The sequence below is a fragment of the Cottoperca gobio genome, chromosome 14, assembly GCF_900634415.1.
Source record: "Cottoperca gobio chromosome 14, fCotGob3.1, whole genome shotgun sequence".
Classification (NCBI taxonomy): Eukaryota; Metazoa; Chordata; class Actinopteri; order Perciformes; family Bovichtidae; genus Cottoperca; species Cottoperca gobio.
The window spans coordinates 19,200,967-19,224,675 of NC_041368.1; the positions used below are offsets into that span (position 1 = coordinate 19,200,967).

Here is a 23,709-nt window from a genome sequence, read left to right on the forward strand (position 1 = left end):
CTTTGGACGACAAAGGAAGTGACTGAGAGGTAATGCAATATTCTTTATCCTTGAGAATCTAAACTGTAAGTGTATTGTACTACTACATTAAATACATTCATTCATTTCTATTCAGTGTTTTGATGAACAGTATAAGAAAAGGCAAAACGGGAAATAAATCCTATGCAAAAACCACAGTAAGGACTTTAAAGGACAAGAGGTTGAAGTACTGCCTGTACCGACTAAACTGTAAACGACTACATACACCCTCTGGCAGCGTGACATATTCTGGTGAATGGGGCTAATAATAGCCCCTCTGTACCGTCAAAAAGTCTTACAAAAGCTGAACCAGGTGCATTGTACAGTGAGTCAGACCTCATACCTGAGCTTCAAAAGGGGTTAATATTTGACCTAACGGACTGAAAGGGATAATAAAGTAGACCTGCTGACGACATAAAAGATGACCGTCGGGTAAAGATGACAGCAATCACACAAGAGGGAAAGAAGCACAATTGAAAGAAAGCAGAAAAGATGGGAAGGAGAAGAAAGGAGAAGTGAGGAGGAGAGAGGTAAAGAAAGGAATAAGGGGAAGTAGTTTATTTTCTTTCTCTGGGCATCATGGCTACCTGGCTCTCCACAGTGCGTCATGGCAGATGTCGACTCACAGAGAGAGGAGGCTAATTTTAGCAGCCACATCACAGCACAGGGACGGGCTCTAATGATTGGCTGCTTGAAAGGTCCACAGGACTCAGGAAGAAGTGTGAGTGTGTGTGTGTGTGTGTGTGTGTGTGTGTGTGTGTGTGTGTGTGTGTGTGTGTGTGTGTGTGTGTGTGTTGAGTGGGTGATTAAGAGTGAGAAAAAGATGGAGAAGGAGAGAAAGGGGTTGATGACAGAATGAGAGAGAGAGAGAGAGGAGAGCAGTGACTCAGTGATTTCAGCACAAACACACTCTCACTAACATGCACCAAGACAGGAAGCTGGTGCCTCCATACCAACACAAAGTACTGAATTTAACCAAGTGTGGCCTTAACTCAAGGATAATACAGTAGAAATGCACATGAGCTGAAGGGAACAGGGACCTTTACTCTAGTGCAAAATGATGAACAGAATAAAATAACATCTGAACAGCAACTGAAACGGACACTGGGCTTCAACATGTACACCTTTCATCAGCAATTACCCAGTTCCATTACATCCGTTCCAAAATAATACAACTACAGTTTAATATTAACTCATCTGACTCAAAAGTTTTACAAAATTCAGCGCGTTACATAAAGAAAAGCCCATAACTAAATCTGAAATCCCCAAAAAAGTAAGATTTACACAAGTGATTCGCGTTTCCACCAAGTTTTAACCGTCTTAGAGGACTCTGACAAGCTGAGAAGAGTAGCGTGACTCCTACAGGTAGTGACCAAAAGAGTCTCAGGTCACATTAAGAAAGTACCCCAAGGGACATACAGATAAATACTGTAAGGACAAAATATGTGCAGAGGTAAAAGAGACTTCTGAATCTCCTCACTGCACTTAACCATCATCATTCTTCATGTTTGTTTTCTACCAACGCTTCACCCTGTTTTTCTTTATCACAGGGACACAGACCTCCGAGAAAAAAAAAAAAAAGGCCACTTATCTCACTTCTCACCGAGCTGCAGCTGGACAGAGAGGAGAATGAGCTAAGTGCAAGGTAAGGCAAAGATATATATTTAACAGACGGACGGGATTAAATGGGATGAAATCCCAAGGGTACGAGAAAACATTCACCTCCAAATGTGCCAATGGAGACAAGAACAGGAACAACAGAGTATAATTCAACTGGCTAGCTTTTACTCTGGATCTTATATTTCACCTCAGTTTTTCCCCCTCTTTGTGAAAGTCTGGAAAAATAAATTAAACAGTGGACGAGGTGGTCTGAGAAGAAAAGACCGCAATGGAAGAAATGTACCTTTACAGCAGGATAAACTATGTGGAAGACAAATATGCACTGAGGACAAGAAACTGCTCAGGAATATAATCAAGACGGGATTAGCACACAGGTGTAAAGTAAATATCCGTGACATTTTCATAACACGCTACTCTCCACATTGATACATTGCAATAGCGGTTCAACCTTTAACCCGTTTATGAAAGCATCTACATTCGCTTTTAAAAACGCTTTTTTACAAGCGTAACATAAAATGCAAACAGTACTTCCGTCCGTTTTAATACAAAACAGCGCAACCTTTACATGACATTTTATACTTATGCAAAGTCTTTAACAACGCACCTGTGATTTATAGAGCCGAGCCCTGAGGTGCCATTTAAAACGGTTTCTTTCTCTTTATCACCATCTTTGTACTCAGCCCTAGCTCAGATGGCAGCTTGTTCTTTTGGGAGCTGCCACAGAACAGGCACCATGCAGGGCGAAGAGAGCACGGGGCCCGGAGAAACCTTTCAGTGCACTCGCTGCACGGCTGCTTCAGCTCAGGACGGATGAGAAAGAGGCGTTTAAAAGCAACAGTGAAGGGAGTCGCGGTTATTATGCAGAAACATTATCTCTCTAAAAATGAATCATTCACATCAACAGCCTTTACCAACGCGACACTTCTCGTAGAACACATAAAGGATTTGACAGGAATGTGAAAAGGATTTCCTCTTGCTCTTTCTATAGTCCCCTCTCCCGTCTTGGATCTGAAATGTCACATCCGTAGCTATTAGCCCAACTTCGTACTCCCGAGCATCTGAAAAGGTACTCTGCCTCCAATTTATGCCCCTCATTAGCGTGAGACGAGACAGTGAACAAGTCCTTTTGAGATTTCACTGAACGCCGGCTCCTCATCACAAGCCCCTGGCCTGAATGATGCGTGGAGCGACGGCGCTCCCCTCCACGCCAAGGGCAGGCTGATTGCCAAGGCTTCACTCAAAGGTCATGCAATTAAGCTTTGTTCCCGCTTCAATCAGGATTTGAATGACTGCTCTCTGCAGTTTGAACAGATGTTATTTTTGGCCTCTAGCGAGCTTAAACTCTGCCCTCCGTTCACGATCATGTATTCACTGAAATTAGTCTGAGACAGAAGAATCCTTCAGCAAAAATAAAGGCTGAAATGATCGTCCGAGCAGCTTGTCCACAAATCTAAATATCAATATTCAGGACTGCAGTAGCTCAGAGGTTAAGTAATCTGGATTTTGAGCCAGAGGAGTCTTGGACTGGAGTCTGGTCAGGGAAAAGCTCTTCTCACTGGATGTCCTTGGGCAAGACATTGAACCTCCAAATAGCTTAACTGGAAGCTGCTCAATGTCCATATGTCGACTGTAAATGTACCGGGCGGTTAATTCTGTAACCGCATGAATATTAAGCAAAACATTGCTGATAAACAGCATATTATTTCATGATTATAAGTGTGAAAGGAATCTAATTCATTTATAAAATTCAAGCTCTGTACACAACAAGTGGCTTGAACAAAGCATGTAGGCCCAAAACCGCTCAAGTGGATGTGCTCAGTGGAGGCTTGTACTCTGCAGCTCCCAGGTGTGAACGTGTGTAAAGTCATGAATATGAAAGCGAGATGTTCCTGAGAGGGGGAAGAGTGAGAGACAGCAAACACTCTCAGAAAACCTTAGCTAAATAAAGAAAGGTTCAAAAACTGGGTCAGAGACAAAGAAAGAGTGAAGAAGAGTTAAGAGGCAGGAGCAATAAGCCAATTCCCCCATCCCCCGCCCCCCCCCACCCCCCCACGGAGTCCAAGGCAAATATCAATCTTCGTATGGCGGGCTCAGCCACACGATCTGGTAAAATGGCAAGCAAAGGCTGGGAGGGGGGCGGGGGTGACCTAGTTTTTTGGAGATGTGTGGCTGAAAAACAACCAAAACAACTACATGATTAATGCTGCTTCGCACGTCTGCAACTTGAGTCTGTTGTCACGCGTTTTAGCAGCAGAATTCACTAATGGGGAATAACGAAGTTGATTAAAATAGAAGCCAACCCGTAGCCGTCTGCTCTGAAGCTCAGCAGGTTTACCTGAAGTGCAGCTTTCAGAAACAAACATCAAGAACAGACCCAAGATGGAGAATCAAAAGTCTAAACAGCATTTGACAGATCTGTAGCTGTATCCAACATTGAGTGCCAGATGGGTGGCATCTGTCACACAGAATAATATTTTTGTTTTTAATATACTATTTCTGTAACTTTCCTGAATTGCTCCGATACACTTACCTCCACCCTTCTGGAGCTGTGTGCACGGCAGGCCAAAATAAACCCTATGACGTGTGAATAGGAGTTGGTCTGCAGAGGCTTATAATGACATAGCAACTTCTCAGCTGGCCTCTTATTAACGCCCACTCTAACGCTAAGAGGCTCTGAGTCATTTTAAGTAACACTCATCAAAAGATCTTTTTTTTGTTTCCTTTCAAAAGACGGAAAGATCCACAGTCAGTTACTCTCGCAGTCATATATCATCAATCTGTAATGTGTAAAGTGTTCCTGGAGACACTATGTATTCAACTGCAGTACTTCCCCCCCCCCCTCGATCAGTCTTCTACTACAGTTAGTGCTTCAGTGCATTCACAAGAACTACTTTGCATAACACCCAGAAAACATGCATGAACATTTTTGTAATAAATATGTTGTAATGTAATAAATAATCATTCTCAATGCATGCTAGACTATCGCTGCTATGCCCTTACTCTTTGATTCTGTGGGACAGACATCAAAACCTTTGCAAAAACACGGAGGAGCTCGTCACCTACGATGAGAATAGCTCGTCCAACTTAAAGGTATAGTAGGCAGCATTGTTGGTCGCCGTTTGTAAACACACAGCATCTAAAGTTGGCTTTTCTTTAGCAGCGAGTTATAAAGTAAAGAACATTGTTGTCCAAGTCGTGTCAAACGTCTGAAAACAGGAGCTGGCAAGACGACAACATAAGCACAACTCCGGACGCCGTGCAGATCTTCATCGTGGCTTGAACATGATTTAAACTTCCTCTCGCCATCGCACAGAGTGAGAACCAATGTTTCAATGTGAAAGTAATTATATCCAAAACAAAAACATTGTAAACTTTCATCAAGGGGATGAGTTGCACGATGCTTCAATACTTCTCGCTCACCCACTGTCCTTGGAAATGTGGTGATGATGTTAGTGGTGTGTGTGTGTGTGTGTGTGTGTGTGTGTGTGTTGCAGATTTAGTTGAGCATCAATTAGGAACGCAGTGCCAACCGCAGAGAAGCGATAATGATGACACACAAACACCTTGAGCTGCACGGATACTGAAGCCTGCACAGGTAAACCTTCAGAACGACCACTTTGAAGTGCAGCACAGCAAAGAAATATAGAACTGTAGACATTTTGTTTTTGTAAAACTATTAATTTACCAGTTTTATTTTAGGCTTTTTTTTTTAATATATATATAAACAGTATATCTGTGGCAGTCCTTTGTGAATGCAGTTTTTTTTCACTTTATCCTTTACCTTCCTTCACAACATCCACAACACTGTTTCTGTCTTAATTTGTTTCTCCAATGCCGTACTTGCTTGACATCTTCATTTCTCTCTCAGTAGATTTCACAACTCGACCAGAGCAGGTGTTTAGGATGCAGCCCTCTGATGCGCGATCCCTCTCCTTCCTTCCACACCTTCAAATCCATAATTCCTATAATCATATCTATCTCACACTGTCAACCTGAGCATCTTTTTAATATCCATCTTCCAAAACAATGTGGTTGTTTCTAAAAAAAATAAATAAAAAACAAAAAAGATTTCAGCACCTGGTAGGGCGAGCAACAGGAGCGATACTGACAGCTTAATACAACAGCTGAAGGTGTGTGTGTGTGTGTGTGTGTGTGTGTGTGTGTGTGTGTGTGTGTGTGTGTGTGTGTGTGTGTGTGTGTGTGTGTGTTCATTTGCACTCATATCCCGGCTGGTATATGTGTCCACCATCCATCCAGGCTGCTCATACACTCCCTCAGCTTGGCACATGGAGTGAATGAGAAAGTGCAACACCAACTCTGTGCATATTCCTGTAGCTGTTTGCATCTGGTTGCCATGGAGTTTCACAGCTGTTTCTACCAGACCCTAATGAGCTACAACAGCTGCTAGCCTGTTTGGACACACACATGCACACCTGTTTATACATACACACACATGCACACCTGTGTATACACGTTTGTATCTATACACATAATTACTTAACCATTAATACACGTGGAAGTCCAACAGTACTCCAGAAGATTAGAACTTATGTCTTGTAACGTTGTTGGCACGTTATTGAGTTTAAACAATAACGTCTATCACTTTGATCCACCTGTAACATCTGCACATCTGGATGTGTATACAGCTGCCTTAGTACAATGAGTTTAACACGCAAGGTGTTTGAAAACACCTGAGACTGATCGGCAGAGCTCGTCGAACCCTGAAGACACGTCCTAATATGATTGCAAAATTATTGAAAACATTAAGAATGAAAATAAATCATGGGCGATGCAGCATGCACGCTGTGTTTTCCATCATTTGGCTGTTTGAATTCGGTGTTTTTAAAACACTCCTCCATGTTTCTTATACTTTCCGTTAAAACTGCTGCTCTTTCCACACATTAGGCCTACTGAGAATAATTGATGATTACTTATGATTAATTATATCCACTGGCATTTTACACGTCAAACCCATTTGCAATACAAGGCATCTGTTTGACAAATGAGTTGTTGTTGGTGTTTTCACCACATAATGTGCTGCGGAACATAGAGAAACGTCTCCTCTTTGCAAGCTAGGTACAACTATCATATTTAGTTATTAAAAACACTATGAAGCCCACCCAAAACACCTGCTGACAGGTGTCGGTTAAGGACATATGAAACACGGAAACCATTTCTAATTGTCTGGCACGACTTAGCCAAAGCTGCATGAAGACTACATGTGCATTACAGATAAATATACAACCCGCTGAATACCAAAACAACATGCATACCCAGTTTATATTAATTCATTATCTGGTTTACCCTTTACAGGCCTTGAAAGCATGCTGCAGCTACCTCCCCTCCTTCACACGTCTCTCTCAGATTGTTATGGATGCGGTCGCATGAACAAACTGAATGCACAAATTGACTTGCATGAATGTATGAACCACGCACATATAACAGTGATGATATAGAGACAGTTTCACTCCTGCTCCGCACCATTAGCGTTTTTGGCAACACCCATCAATACCACTTCCTTCCTCCCATGGTGCACTGCTCAACAGCCTCTCCTGAGCTCGGCTAACAGTTAAGTCTACTCGGGTATTATTTAGTTTAGCTTTTTCCTCACTTATGATAATCCTTTGAGCTTGGACGAACTTTGTGAACTATGACATCTGATCCGACCTTTATCAAGTTATCATCCTTGCAGCGCACCAATGAAATGTGCAGGAAAGCTGTAATGTGCTCTAGAAATAAACTTCCCTGTCGTGAATATGAGGTCTCTTACATTCACTTATAAACGGTTACACTTATTGCATGTTGCAGCCAGAAACTTTGATCTGCTCATAGCGCATCCCCCCGCCGTGTATCTCTCTCTCGGTCACTAGAGCCACATAAAGCTACTCTTAAACTAACGGCGTAATATGTAAACACGTGGATTACACTTAAACCACTTACAAGTTGTTTTCTTCATCTACTCTCGTTAGCCGTGCGGGACGGGGGCGTAAAGTGCCGGCGAGACTAAATGCTTTCGCTTCAACATATTTGTTGTCAGGACTTTTTACTACCGTCTTACTCAAGTGTTATGTTTGTGATCACATCAGTTCTGATTCATTTGTGGAATGTTTTTGTAAATAAATAACTTCCTTTAGTACAACCATAATTATAAACACATAACTACAATAAATAAATACAATTTGTCAAAAAAAAACACACATTTTATCCGGGGATTCACTGCATTTAAAAACTGCTACTGGCATCTGCATATATTACTTGATGACTGGACTGGTTTTCAGAAGAAGAAAAAGAACACCAGACAGAAGAGAAATGAAACAAGCACTTTGAATACAGACATTCCCCCTGTCCGAGTGTGTGGTACAACGTTTCAATACCACAAGCCTGGAAGAAAACCCCCAGAGTGCAAAGTGTGTGTGTGTGTGTGTGTATTCATGTTCCTGTCTTGGTATAGTGTGTCAAGCACCCTCTAATAAATGTGTGTGTGTCCTCTACCCATGTTGCAGTGTTTTGACAAGTGTCACAAAATCCCCTGGGGGAGCGCAGGGGGATTTCTCTGAAGAAGGGGAGCTCTGCTTTTGTCAGAAGGAATGAGGCCGAGAGCTGCTTAAGAAGGAGTCCTCAGTGTGACTGGTGACTCGGCATCACTGCAGCTACATTACATTACAGTGCACTTTTAAAAAAAAGGAGGTTTTTTGTTATCTAACGTGCATGAAAGCTGTTCCTCGCCAACAACCACAAGACCAAATATGTGCCGTCTGTGTGTGTACTGTATGTCATAATGACTTCCTGTTTGTCTACAAAATGTGCAAAATCCTTAATAGCTGCCCTCATTTAAACAGAGATAAAAAAAACAGCTATATGTAGCATTTGACTGCGTCCTCCTTCCACCACGTAAAGCTTTCTAAACCACTTCTAAGAAAAGTCAAAGCTGGAGTGAAAGACTCGCAAAAAAGGCGCAAATAGAGACGGCTCATTTTTAGAAAACAGATACGCTGTCATTACAAGCCTGTAGTGTTTACCATTCGCCACACCTCCCTTAACCAGGGGGCGAGTATCATTCCATACACATGTCCACATGGTTAGCTACTGTTCAATCTTCCTGCCAGTAGGGAGGCGACAGATGAGGATTTCCCACTGCTTGAAAATATCACCCTTTTTTTTTTTATCTTGCTTTGACATTTTGTCAGCTGCCACAATCAACTGAATACATTAATGTCCAATACTCAAACACTCCAACAGCCACGCCAACATCATCTGCTGACAGACGTTTACGACCAAATGAAACTTGGACTTCTACTCTTGCTTATGAACTAGTTCAACACCAGTACCGGTAGTTGTTCCTCCGATTGAGCTACATATTGGATACAAAGAAAATCTCTTCATCTTTAAAAATCTGTTTTCTGTTTGTGTCAAGGTTGCCGATGTAAAGTAATAAAAGGATCTGGCAGGTTTGGATAAACCACTACAGCGTCAGCGTTGAAGTAGTTGTGTATACTTGGCAGGTGAGCAGAGAAGGAGACGCTCCTCTCTGCAGAGCTGGAGAGTAGTTAAAGCTGCATAGCGAGTGAAAAGGAGGGACGTGACCTCCAATGTTTGCTCCAGCTTAAGTATTGTTAGTAAAAGGGGCTTGTCATTTAATCAGGGTCATGACCTTTGACATGTAAAACATACAACAAGCTGTTGCCTCAGGACACTGACAGCACTTACCTCCTGGTTGAAGTGCTGACATGCAACCACTTGTTTTTGAAGAATTGAACTCTTATAATCTAGCTGAAGTCACTATATTTTTTATTTTAAACGAAGAGTTGCTTTAATGTCTATCTTTACATATATAGCAAGGTCTATAGTTTTCCAAGAATTCTGTGTTTTTTAGCATGCGTTTGTTTGTTTGTTGCAATGAATCGTACGAACAGAGGTCTGTCCTCAAAGGCATTAATGGTTTGTATTCATGGGAAGCAACATAAGTAGTTATGTGAAGAATGAAACAATAGAGTTAAGAGCAACAAAGCTAATATATTTATTGTATGATGATGGGTTTCCAGAATTGTGCATAATTAATAGTAGATTAACCAGACAATGGGATTCTCAACAATGTCTTTTTTTTCTACAGCAATGATGAAACAAAGACGACAAACTCAATATAATTACATAGTGAGTAGCTTTTTCACAATTGTATCACAATTCTTGAATTGAATTTCTCTGTGTGCCATCTTGAATAACAAAACCTTACAAGCTGCACTCTTAAAATTCAAATTCAAGTTCAAATTGGTTCATTCAGCCACATCACTCACTTGAAGACCTCGTCATTGCTTTGCAGGGCTGAGGTGCAACAACAGCATTACACGGGCAACACATCAATACAGACAAAAGAATCTACAAGTAAGAGATCCTCAAGTTAAGCTTTTCTGACATCATGCACATTCTTGACTTTAAAACTTTGCCCTGAACCCTCGTCAGATGTCACCCACCCTGTTCCTTTGTTCAACCTTTCCAGTCACTCTCTGCCATCGAAAAAAGCAGAAAGATGACTGCAAAACATCATCCTTTTCATGAAAGAGCAGTGTGCCCCGGAGCAAGGCAACGAGGCAGCGTTATGAAAGGGAACGTGGCCCCTGGCTCTTCAGCGGAGGCCCGGGTCAGAGCAGAGAGCTACAGTAGTAATTACTGAGAGACTGATTGCTGACAGGACCTTCCAACAGCCTGTGGTTAACTGGATGAAGCTGAGGGGGAGGAAGCTTCAAATGCACAGGCATGACAGATGCTCTGCTGGTGACTTGTACTTCGGGGTGGTTCAGGGCCATGCATGCCATTTTGCTCTATTCATTCTCCTTTCAAAAGTTACAAAAAAGAAGCATTTGTGCTATTAAACTTTAGACAGTTTTTGACATTTTTGGGAGGAGGGATGGGGAGAAATCCTAGCAGGAGCGAGAGCAAATTACTCTCTAAAATGGTATTAATTCATTTTGTAAAAGATCTTTGTTTTAAGTGCTCCACTGAACATCTTTAGAAATGGAGAAGTGCCATCAGAGGCTGTTACCTCCTCTTCTTTATTCAAAAATCTCCCCTGCTAATTTTTAAGAGCAGATGTAATTTGTTCCAAATGGCAGTTTTTTTTAGTTTTTTTAAATGAAACTCTTCAAAAAGCAAGAGCCGAGTTCCCCTTAAACAGATTTGAACCCACTTCACTAACAGAGTGGGAGGAATGTGTGATTGTGGCAGGCAAAGCATTGCCACAACTGGTTCAGTGCACCATTTTCCAACTGGATTATGCCAGTTTCTTCCTCGGGGTGGTCATTTGAGAGCCCTTGAGATCGTTCATCATGACCATATGGATGTTTCAACCTGGTACTTTAGCCAACAAATCTGTGCCATCCATGCGTCTGGTTGATTTAGCTGCGGTGGCAGAGATGACCATATTTACATTGGACAGAAGTGCATGTTCCAGTTAAGAACTGATATATAGCTGTAGTTGCTGCATCAGGGCTTTCACAGCCCTAAATCAGGGTAGGACGCTGGTGTGAGGCATGGTTCTGACCACACAAATGGTCTATCTATCCAGTTTTTACATAAAGTTGTGGGGTTCTGGGTTTTGTAGTTCAACATCAAAGCAATCAGCTTTGCACAAGAACATTTCTGCCACCTGAATATGTCGAGAAACCATACACGACCCTTCAATGAAAATTAAGTTTTCAACCTCTATCTATTTCCCAGATAGCAAACTAGTTTTGAAGATTTGACCCATAAACAGATGGGTTTTAACCACAAAACTAATATTGAAGCCTGACGCTATTCCATCCTTTTATCATGGACATGTTGGTCAACTGGTACACATTTGCATATTCATAGATGTGTGCATACTAAATAAGGCAAAGGTGTAGAGGTATAAAGGGATTTGTTTCATAGGGGGGGGAAACAAATGTGTAATTTTGCTGAACAGAGATGAGTTTTTAGGAGTTTCAACGCCAGGAGAGAAACTTTAAGGGTTTAAATTAGCTACTAGATCATAAAAGATGCAGATAATGCCAGTGTTCAGCAACCAGACATTATGCTGGAATCTGACTATTTATGACAATTCAACAAAGCCACAGCAAAATAACAGACAGCAAGAGAAGTGGAGCACAACTGTGAGCTTGTAATGCCCAAACAGAGTCTGTGATTCATTAATTAAACACTTTTGTGTGTACAGTGTATGCCTGTGTGTCACTGAAGCAAGCTGCCACGATAACTTACCTCTGATGGTTTCTTGTGCTGGTGGCGGACCCATGTGCTGCTGGTGCCCGTATTCTTGGATGACCTGGACCACGACGTCACCTGACCTGCAGAAAGCAAGAGGAGCGTCCTCAGTGTCACCAACAAACATCTTTTTTTCCACTACATACTCAATAAGTGTTTCTTTGAGGACCAGAAGAGAAAACATGAGCATTGTTCTTTTTTTTGACAAATAAGCACAGCTTGGGATCCAGTTGTAAAGACAACAGTGTTCACTCATCTGGAACAGAACATCAGACAAACTTAAATGTGTGTTTGATTTGTCAAGAATGTGCATTCATGAGTGTGAATGTTTATTTAAAGTGGGGGGAAAATGAAGAACAGGTCTCTGGCTGTAGATCAGAGTTCATGTTCACGGCGTGCGTTCAAATTCAAACTTTAATCGTCCCATTGGAGAGATTTGTTTTGCAGAGGGTTGACAATAAAAAACACTAAAACATCAGCTATCGTGAACCAGCGGGGAATACTTACTATAAAGCAAAAAGCTGCTCATCCTTTTAAAAATGTTCTTGAATGAGCATGTGAAGGAGTTCAAGGCCTTTGATGGGTCTGACGGAGGCGATGCAAACACTGCAGACAAGCACTAAAAGAAAGCGGCCAAAGAAAACCTTCCCTGTGACTTTTCCGACGCCCATGGCAGTACTACCACTGAGTCAGGCCTTTAATTGAAGCAGACTGATGATGATCTATTAAGAGGTTTAATAAGTAATGACAGTATAAATAGCATCTTGTTAAGCAGTTAGTCCACTGTGGTCCTTTACAACCTCATTAATACACAACTTAATGGCAATTAACCAGACGCTGGAGCCAATATCCCACCCACCGCTTCAATCAGCAGCCCTGTGTGTGTTCTTCTGAGTGCCCATATATGTGAACAGAAGAGTGTGTGTGTGTGTGTGTGTGCATCATTTAATTTATGCAGTTTTTCTATATATTTTTTTCAAATTAAAACAACGACTGCAACAGATTTAGCTGAAAGCTCCTTTTCATAAATGCACAGCGAAGAAGGCGGTCATTAAAAATTGCATCACATTGGCGATCAAGTTACATCACACGGGCATAATGGAAAACACAAATTTGTCAATACTGTGGAATATTTTACATTGTGACCGTGACTTATGTGTGCATGCTGCCTCCCACTCAACATATTTCCCTCGTCACCACGGCAGTGCTGCCACCAGCGCTGAGGGTTTGTCTTCAAAATCGCACGCACGCACAGTTTTTCCAACCAGAGTTGCACAGTTTTATGTACTCACACACACAAACACACTTGAACTGCCACAGCATGACAGGAAATATGGAGTGAATTGACAGGCATGACTGGGTTTGATCACATTACTTCCAAATTGATCCACTCAGCTGTTCTGAGTGGTGGTGTCAAAGTGTACCACCTAACAGCCTGCGTGTGTGTGTGTGTGTGTGAAAGCGAGAGAGAGAGAGAGAGAGAGAGAGAGAGAGAGAGAGAGAGAGAGAGAGAGAGAGAGAGAGAGAGAGAGAGAGAGAGAGAGAGAGAGAGAGAGAGAGAGAGTGTCTTTATCCTTAGAGAATAAAGACATCAAAACCACAAAAAAACCCTGACAGTGAGAGGGTTGGGGTGGCATTTTAAATAGGTGCATCTACGTGTGCATCTGTGCTGTTGTACGAGTGTGTGCTCATTATTCTAATTTTCTAACATCTCAATTTCACACCTGAACATCTGTGGGAGATTTTAAAGTGTACCAATGCATCTGCACTCCACAAGAGTGTGTGTGTGTGTGTGTGTGTGTGTGTGTGTGTGTGTGTGTGTGTGTGTGTTTCTTCTATCTTCATGCCCCACGAGGCAGCTGCACCACATCATCACTGTGTGGCCAGATAACCAAACGGGCCGCAGCGCAGTAGGAGGTTACCCTCATGGCCGTGTGTTAATTAAAAGCCCTGCTTGGTGCGCGGCGGGCTAAATTATCCTGGGCCTCCTTCAATTAGAAACCTGATAACCTCCAGTCAACAGATGCAGCTGGGACACACGCTGCACTCACTGGCCAGGGGAAGCTAAAAGCTAACAGCTAATTGTAAAGAGGAGCGTTTGGCCTTCAGCACAGGGTGGCTCAGTCAGCCTGTTAAACCTGCTGTAAAATCATTTATACATGCAGACCTGTGACCACAGTTAAACCTGTACGAGGTCACTTCCACCTCTGGTGGCCGCGCTGCTGTAAAACCGTTGTTCAGGTTTTAACTAGTACATTACCCAGAATTCATCTATATAGATCTAATCCTTAAATTAGTTTAAAAGCTATTTTAATGAAAAGGTTAAGGATATTCCTCTTCCTAACAGGTGTTAGGAAGTTATTTTGAGGATTGTTTTTAACTTCGAAAACAACTTCCATCCCTGAACTTGGACTGTTTCTCACAAACTGTTGAGCAAACAAAGCTTTTCTATTATTGAAGAACTATTGTTCCTTCTATTGGATTTTCTGTTACACTGTAAGAGAACATTTAATGTTGCATTGATTCCAGAGAAAGAATAAACAAATGAAAACATTTATTTTTAAATGTTTTATTCTAACAAAAGACAAAAAACTGAGAATAAATGAAAAAAATAAATCTTCCGTAGTTGAAGGCAGATTAAGCCCCTTTGGTTTATTATGTTACACAGGGTACGATAAGTCAGCCTTGTAAAGCAATAAAATAATATCTGAAATCTTTGCCAGTCCAGCAAAGCTTTTAGTGTTACAAGAAAATGAAAATAAGCTCCACTCTTGCACTCCGTTTGTTTTCTAGTTCACGGGTGTATTTATTGTTATGTCTAAACTGATATGACAGTGTCATACGAAGAGCCAAACAAATATATTTGTCTGTTTTTGTAAAATGCACACTGCATAATGCAAGAATTAGTCATCTTGAACTGCCAAAAGCCAAAAGAATGACTTTTAAAATTAAACTTCCTTCGCTCGCTGTCTCCAATGACTAAATCTTCCTATTCTGTGGACAGTTATCAGCTGTGAGAGCCAAGTGTGTTTGTATTAAACCGCCCGGCTGTTAAAAGACTGTTTACTATGGAATGACTTTCCAGCAGAAGCTGCCAGTGTTGTAATGCGTTGGACTGGCCAGATGTTCCCATCTCCATGCAGTGCATCTCTGCTGACTGTCTCGTACACTGTATATAAAGAGATCTCATGAGACACGAGTCAGACTTTATGTCTATGATCCGTCTTCAGCGGCTGTTTTGAGTCTGTCAAATCCATCATCGAACATCCATTTATCAGCCTATTAACTACATGTTGAATGTGATTAACTTTACTTCCAAAGCACATGATGCCAGATTCACTCATGTGAGATGCAAGTTTCAGTAAATGTGATGCCTGATCTGATGTAATGTAGATTTCAGTGGAATATAATAGCTGCTTGGGCTACAAATGAATATTTCTACTGTAGCTGCTTTTAAAAATGGGAAGTTTTAATGAGCAGACGAGGGTGAGACATGAATAAAGTCTATATGGAGCGAGAATACGAGAAAAGCAGAAGTAAACAGCAGCACCGGAACTGACTTTTCTCACACACACACACACACACACACACACTGAATCTCTCTCCAACTTACTGTCAGTGGTGTCGGAGTCATTGCTGCTCGTGGAGTATTTTCTCCTCTTCTTTTCGCTCTCCATCTGTCAGGGTGGCAGGGAGGGCGAGGGGGGACAGGGGGGGAAGACAGAGAGAGGGAGAAAAATGACGAGTGAGAAGATGTTCACCATGAAAACACAAGTGTTAATGAAATAATGCCCTGATGGCACCAATCTGTCAGAGCGTCCAGCCGGCAGCCTGCCAGAATAAACTGACTTGATCTGCATTACACATGAGCGCTTCGGACTCTCTGGGAACTTCACAATGATACAGTTGTTCCGTTTCTGCACATACAGTGGGAGTCCTTGTGCACGTCGACTGTGAACTCATCCTGCATTAGTGGTGTATTCACTGGGGGCTATTACAAAAGGTCCCCATTCATGCATACTGTAGGTAGTTCTTTCTTCATGTTGTTAGAGGGAAGCAGCACTTCTCTCAACCTGCGTAAACCAGGACACCTTTTCACGCGTTGCAGCAGCAGGAACCTTTTTTTCTTTGTATTAAAAAGGACATTGAAAAAGCAACCTCTGCAGTATGATGATGTCTATATAACAACCTCATGCAATCCAGGTGATCCATACAGAATTCATTTTTACTGGAAGATATGTTTAATCCACAGTGATCTAATATTTAGCAACAAAAGTGCTCTTTCTTGGAGCTTGTGCGTGAGACGTGCGTCAGCAAAAGACAGGCCAGAAGAAGGGAATGCATTCAACAACAAGTTAGTTAGATCTCGAGGATACACACAATGCGTTTGGTGCGTGACACCCTCCACAGGGAAGCTTAAGTGAAAATATGAAAATAAACTAATCAGAAGTTGCTCCAAAATGAACCCAACAGCAACAACATCTACATGAAATGAATGAGCCTCCATCAGAGAACAAACCACTTCGCACAGAGGAGGCGGATGAAGTTAAGAAGTGGCGTCTATGGGAAAAAGCGGTTAAATGGTCCCAAAGTAAACTCATTTTCCAAGAGTGATAACAAGTGTTCAATCCACAAGTGTTGTGAAATGAATTTAAATTGCATTCTCTTTGCAAGGGACAACGAGGGCTGTCCTCGACTTCAAATTCTTAACAGCTCATACAATTTTGTCGACTAATTGATTTCTCCACCAAGAATCATGCAAAAGCACCAGTTTAAATCTTGTGTTTATCAGGTGTGGTCATTAGTTTTGTGGAAATAAGTCATTCAGCATGAAAAAAATGGAGTCGACTAATACACTAAGAGGGAGCAGACCTCAGAACAACAGTTAAAAACCATTTCAACTGTTCTACCGTTTCTTTTCTGACACTTGATTTTGTATGATTTTCACTTCGGCGTTTGAGATTTGAGAAGAGGGGGATATAGTGACAAGGGGCTGTTTATAGGACATCAACTGTAGCAGATAGACACTTGAAGTCGAACTCAATTGTCTGTCAAGACAGAAGAGAGAGAAGGAAGAAAGAGATGTTTAGACTAGAAAAATAAAGGAGCTGTTACTGGCAAAGAGCTATCCAAGAAAGAGTCAGAGAGACAAAGGAGGAACGTCAAAGAACGAGGACAAAGTGCATCAGAGAGAAACATGTCAGACATAAATCAAACAAAAAGCTTATATAAAAATGCATAAAATCTCAGGTGGAAAGAAAATGGGTTTTGCAATTTCCAACAACACTCTGCTTCACATTCGAACTGCAGGAATCAACAGTGTTGCTCGGTGTTCGGGCATACGCCGATTACAGTACTTATCGCCCCCCCTGCAGTTGTTAGACATTTTAGATTGAACTCTAATTGGTTCATTTTCACGTAGGCTGTCAGCGCCCCACGTTCATCCAAAAAAAAAAAAACCCTCTAATTTGTAAAGCAGGTTATCGATACTAATCGGACGACGGACGAAAGTATCCGACATAAACTGAAAGTGTCATAAAACAACTGGAAAATATATTATGATCACCGTGTTAATATGATGCTATATCATGATTCAAGATTAAATAAATCATACTTGCATAAACTCGGCATTTCATTTTTTTTTTTTTAAAGTGTCCCTGAAAAAAGGAAGAGGCAAAAAAAAAAAACAGCATGAAGATTTTTGTTTTTTATCTCTTGCCCTGGTTGCTTGAGGGTCAAAAAGGAAGAAAACATAGAGCGCCACTAAGAGGAGAAAAAAAAAAGAGATCATGGGTCAAGAGTGTCTGAAAGAGAGAGAAATGAAGCAAAAGAGAGCGGCAGACGGAGTCAAGAAGTCAAAAGGAGGTTTAAGCGTACCGCTAGACCGAGGCAGGAAGGCCAAAAGAGGAGGAGGTGGGTTACAACCTTCAGCGTGGGGAACAGAGATTTATGTGGCTATAAAACTGGGCTATTCCCTCTTATATGGGGCTCTTCCTGTACCCCGGCCTCCCTGCCTGCCCTGCACACACTTAACTACTCTGACATTTATGCTGACAGAAAAACACAGCACTTCTTCGCTGCCTGTGACTATTTCCATTCCCAAATCCTGCAGTCTTACTCAATCCCTCTTTCCTCTTGTCCTCCCCCCCCATCCCATCTTCTCTTCCTTACAATAACAGGGACACTGGGAGTCTGCAGTGTGAGGTTAAGTACATTATTGACTTCCACAGCCACACTCTCTCTCTCTCTCTCCATCGCTCCCCCATCTGTCTAGCTCTACCTCGTCTTCCTGCCTTTGAGGAGAGTCGCTAAGTACATCATTGACTTCCTCCACTACACTACGTCTGTCTGACTTCAAGTCTGCACGCTTGGATCTATCTCAGGGTTTCCCTTCGCCTATTAAACTCTGAGGCGACCCACTTAAACCACACTCAGGGTACCAAAGCTGTTGTTTTTTTTTCCCCCTGACCACCCAAAGGAAAATGTGAACACCGAGAAAAAATGTGACATAAAATACGTCGGTTTACAAGCTATTTGAAGCATTTACAAGAACAGGGTATTTTGTGGCCACGGCTTAACCAAACAAGGAGGATTAAATGCATGAAAACTCCAAATGTCATGATTGATTTAACCAACCAAAGACAATTTTAGCCAGAAATATTTACTCAGGTGTCTGCCACATATTTTGTAGCTATACCTGTGGCTACAGCTGAGGGTTATTTGGCTGTGGCCGAGCGAGGCTCCATCCATCAAATAAACGCTTTGATTTGTTGCATTACAGTTAAGAAACTCCTACACCATTTCAAATGGAAAGGTCAGGGTTATGAAAAGCATCTTTCATGATCTGGAAGTCATTTTTAATGTTATTAAAATGAGTGTTGTGTTCGTGAGATGAGAGACGATAAAGCTGTGGGGGAAACTTCTCTTTTCTTTCTCTCTCTACGGCCGATCAACGCAGAGAAACTCCATCCACTAGAGCTTGAGGGTGGGAGTGTTAGCTCTTTTTAATTTTTTTAACATATTACAGTAAGAAAAACAAAAAGGTATATAAAATTCATGATGGCTGATCCATCCAATGTGTTGGGCACACAGCCAGGAAAACACAAACAAAGAGAGCTTTTAAAGTCTCCAAGGTTGGTAGATTCGACCACGAAATACTAATACATGTCGTTTGCTCTAAACTTCTCAATAACTAAAGGTTTAAGGGCTTCTGAATTGAATGAAAAGATAAATAATTTTATATTCACAAACGCCACTTAGGGTAAAAACAATGACCTGAAGTGCATCATTCAACATTACCACGATCTTAATTAAGCTGCTGCTGTTTGAAAACAGCATAATATCCTTTTCAATGTACTGTAGATCTTTACTTATGCCAATTATTTCGCAACAGGTTTTTGCATTTAACACTCCCGTTTGGAAGAAAAACGTATATTCAGTCAACCAGACTCCTGTTCCAGAGAAGTAGACATATTAGTGAGCTTGTGGCTAACTGCAGACATTTGGTTTTCATTTGGTTTGCTGACAATGCTAACCAGCCGTTGCTTGGTTAAGAGCAAAAACAATCCAGAAACACACATTCCCAGTTGTGTGAAGATGGGCCTCAATGATTCTCCCTATAATCTGGTTTAGTTTTTTGGTCAGTGCAGTAGTAAGTACATGTTTTAGTTGTAAAACTGTTGAGTAAGATGAAAGAACTTCTTCTAAGCAGTAGCCAAACACTTCTAAGCAGTAGCCAAACACTTGCTTGATTGTACGCTTCCTCAGAAGGGAAGATTGGACTGAATCATAATGATTTTCTCTTCGTGCTGCACCTTTTTCTTCTGCAACGCTGCCTTTTTCTCATGGTTTTGAACGTTGGGGAACAGTGGGGAACCTTCACCAGCCACTCTGACCAATTCCGGCTGCTTAAATTGTTTAGTCTACCGGCCACTTTCACAACCAAAACCAATGACGTGGATGTGCTACTTAACCGTGTTATTGTGAAGTGATTGTTGTCATTTTTTGGGAGTTTCATTCCATGTATTGACCTTATTGACTTTTTATTTATTTATGCTGACTTACTGATTTATGCAACATTTCCATTTCAGGCGTTTACTGGCTGCTGGTATCTTTAGTGACCAGATTAGAGGTTCAGTGTCTCTGTCACATGTAGCTGTCATAGGGGCTGAACCTGTGATTGTAAGCCGACAGGACAGTCGCTTTAACCTCTTGTTCTGGTGGCAGCCCAGTATTTCTGAATGCGTATGTAAAGGAACGTGGGGGGGGGGAGAACTGCTGGCCCGTTAAAGTGAAAGAACTGATGGTAATTGGAAATGTCACTGTATCTCCTTAAAATCCCCCACCATTCATTTTTGGAGCAGGATCACCTCAGGGACGAGGCAGACTAACAGCTCTGCCACTGCCAAGAAAAGTCTCGAAGTTCATTTTCTCCCTAAATCTTTCTCTCCACCTGATATCGTTTTTTCCTTCCACTCTATACTTAGTTTCCGAGTCTCTCCCTCTCTCCCTGATGCAGTACAGACAAACCTGTCTCAATCAGTCCAGTGAACCAGAGCCCAGACTGTAGATTGAGATATTTCTTGTTCTCTGGAGAGATGAGAGTGGATGAAGTAGAAAAGGGAAACGGGGAAGACTCACAAATGTACAACTTCATCTCAAAATCAGTCCAGTGAACCAGACGCCAGGTCTGCACTGGGTTACTTCCTGAACACAAAGGCAAGACAAAAAGACAAGAAGAAGAGAGAGAGGAACAATGTGCGACAGTCTGTCTGCTGTCTTGCCAAACGGCTTTAACAGATGGTACAGGAATTGCGTGCTTCTATCTCTAGAGCCAGAATTCAAATTCTTCAAGTCACATCTTTTTTTATACTCGTATTTTTAATTTGACTTTTGACTTTGCTACTTGCCAAGACTGTGGACTGAAATAGCAAATCTACTTAAAACCACTTCTTTTACACGTGTCGTTTAAAAAGGCTCAGTGTCAGGTAGGTCTAAAACAATTCTTCACAGGAAGTGAAATCTGCTGGCTTAATTCAGAAAGATGTGTCCCATACAGAGAACAACAACAATGACGATTACAGTATTAGGTTTCAATCGCAACACTGATATCTGTGCAAGTGCAGTATTTATGTTCAACACGAGGTCCGGCATGAAAGTTTTATTCTCCAACATGGCCACCACATGTAACCATTAGCATCAACTTCCAAAAGAAAGTGTCGACAGCAGACTAAACACTGGAAAAGTGTGATACTGTATGACAGACTGCTGTAACATAACTTACAATATACGGTCTCACATCCAGTAAAAACACACAGCAATCATCGTTTTGTCCATATTACAGTGGCTACTGCTATCTTCTTTTAACAGCCTGTATGCAATACTACAAACAAATCCAGATCCAGGAGACAAAATCTTGTTGCATCACTATATAGTAAGGGTTTCTATGTGTTGCAAGTCTTTTGTTTGGTACATTAAGATTAGACAAAGTTGGATGGGTCTGACTTGTTAAAAGCTGCTCATGCAACAAATCCTGGAGGCCAGGGCGTTGGATATGTTGAATAAATAAAATAAAAAGCCGAGCTGGGTACGTCAAGAGAAGAAAGAGCGGGCTGGCCAAAACCAGAAGAGGTTTTCCAGCCAAGACTATTGTCACGTGGATGATACAGACTGCAGTCCTGCGGGCAAGTCAAACAGGCCTGGGAAACACAGCACGAGGGACAAGCAGGAACATCCTCGTAACACACAACAGTCGGGCTCTCAGGCTGTAGGACGACATGTGGAGTGGAACTGATGTTGTGATTGTATGGGAGTATATTTGTATTCTATGTATTATGATCTTATGTATGAAGATTCAACAGTATTACCTTATGTTGCATTATTAATCTGCATTATGCTGTAAAATATGTGATTATGAATTATTAAACGTCCCTGATTACCACTACCTTTATGTGAGTATGTGTTGTTTCTGTAAGTCATTCATTATAGTAAACTTTGATTTGAGAATGAGGAATTCAGAAATTGTAATGAGACTGTTTTCCTGCAGAAAATGTATCTTACAGACCAAAACAAATGATTGATTGAGTAAATAGTGTGTGTGTGTGTGTGTGTGTGTGTGTGTGTGTGTGTGTGTGTGTGTGTGTGTGTGTGTGTGTGTGTGTGTGTGCCTTGTCATCCCATTGGTTTTTGATTTGATTGTTTTGCATCATGATCCCAAACTGCAGCAGCGCTGTCTAAAACTGCACTTTGTCAGAGTTGAAGCAGGAAACTAGCTCGAGGCAAACAGCTGTCGGAGTCAATGAAACCATGTTGTACGAGGGAGAGAACACTATCAGACAGAAAGAAATACAAATAAAGTTTTGGTTTTGGTTTGGCTGAACATTTCTCCCGGTTAAATGAAGGAAGTAATGAGCAGGAGCAGAGAGAAAGGAGCGATTCAGAGGTCAATACCTGAGTGAGAAGACAGAGATCAGTCAGGGGGGGGGGGGGGGGGGGGGGTGAAATCCCAAAAGATGGAGGAAGATAGAAGGATTACAGTTGGACTACATAATGCTAAGAAAGATAAACACGTCAGAGAAAGACAGCAAGAAGCCCACAGAGCTGCAGAGGCTCTCCACTAAACACAAACTTACATTTCAATGTGTTGGAAATCAAGAGAACATAATGCTATGAATGACTCTGAGAGCCTTTGCATACCAGAACAACGGGGGAATGTTGAACAATGGTTAAAGGATCACAAGTTACCACGTGACCACATAGGAAGTGACCTGTGACAGAGCATCCGCACTCAATCTGTATAAAATCATGGTTCATCTCATGACGGCCGCCTCCACAGCAGCGCGCCTCTGTTGCAAAAGATGATTAAAGCCTCAGAAGGACAACTCTGACAAGTTTATTGCTGAATTTCCACCATAACAGTTTATATTAATAACCGCATATTGGAAAGCAAGCAGAGATTTGCATTACACACTAAAAAAAAACAGGATCCACCTTACACTTTAAGCCCCCTACGTGCCGCTGTAATCACCTTGCTATATTAAACCAAACTAGCTTTGCTAATGAGGACATTCATTTCAATAATAAGCTATTGGGTGTGAATGTGAACTCTGTATCCATGATAAACAGTTTCAACTAAATCATTTTTTCCTTGTTAATATGCTTATTAAATAAGAAGAGCCTATAGTGCAAGCAGGGCACAAAAATAGCACCATATACCAGCCAGATGCTGGTAAAAATATCACTCAAGTGCATCACTCACCAGCCAAAACAACAACGGTAAGTGGCTGGTCACATTTGAACATTCACTAGCCATTTGGCCGGTGGACAAAAACATTTATTTTGCACCCTGAGTGCAAGTATACAGTTTGTCCAATGTCATGTGTTGTATTGTTCTCAAGGATGTGTAAACACACAGACATATACAATTTGTAAAAAACATAAAAGCACATTAAAACACATGCACACTGTAGCAGTTGGCAAGCTATCCGCTGCCCTGTGACTGGGTTATGGTCTCCTTTTCATGCATGGCTCACATCAGCCGGGGGGGGGGGGGGGGGAACGAATGGCAGTCAGACAATACACAAACACACTCACACGTACAAACACAACAGCGTGGCTAATAACTGGACCAGCAGGATTTAATGTGATTGAACCAAAAAGGTAATCATGACTCTGCTGAAGGCCAAGAATGTTCTTCTTCTCAGTGTTCAAAGAGCAGCCTGGTTAACTTTACATTAAGCCAATGTGTTAATTAAATGTAATCTTATCGTCTAGATTACTCCATTAGTGTTTACTTTTCAAGGCCTGCCTGCACACCCAGACAATCCTCTGCATGATTAC

The 23,709-nt window shown here is 41.6% G+C and overlaps 1 protein-coding gene across 2 annotated transcripts in view; it reads right to left on the reverse strand.

Moving 5' to 3' along the window:
* Positions 1-23,709, reverse strand: part of jade2 (jade family PHD finger 2) — a 156,201-nt gene that overhangs the window by 120,548 nt on the left and 11,944 nt on the right. For both annotated transcript variants that reach the window (XM_029448510.1, XM_029448509.1), the window contains exons 2-3: positions 15,485-15,548; positions 11,869-11,954 (exon numbers count right to left, since the gene is read on the reverse strand). In XM_029448510.1, coding sequence (XP_029304370.1) covers positions 11,869-11,954; positions 15,485-15,548 — 150 coding nt within the window. The remainder of the gene's footprint in view (positions 1-11,868; positions 11,955-15,484; positions 15,549-23,709) is intronic.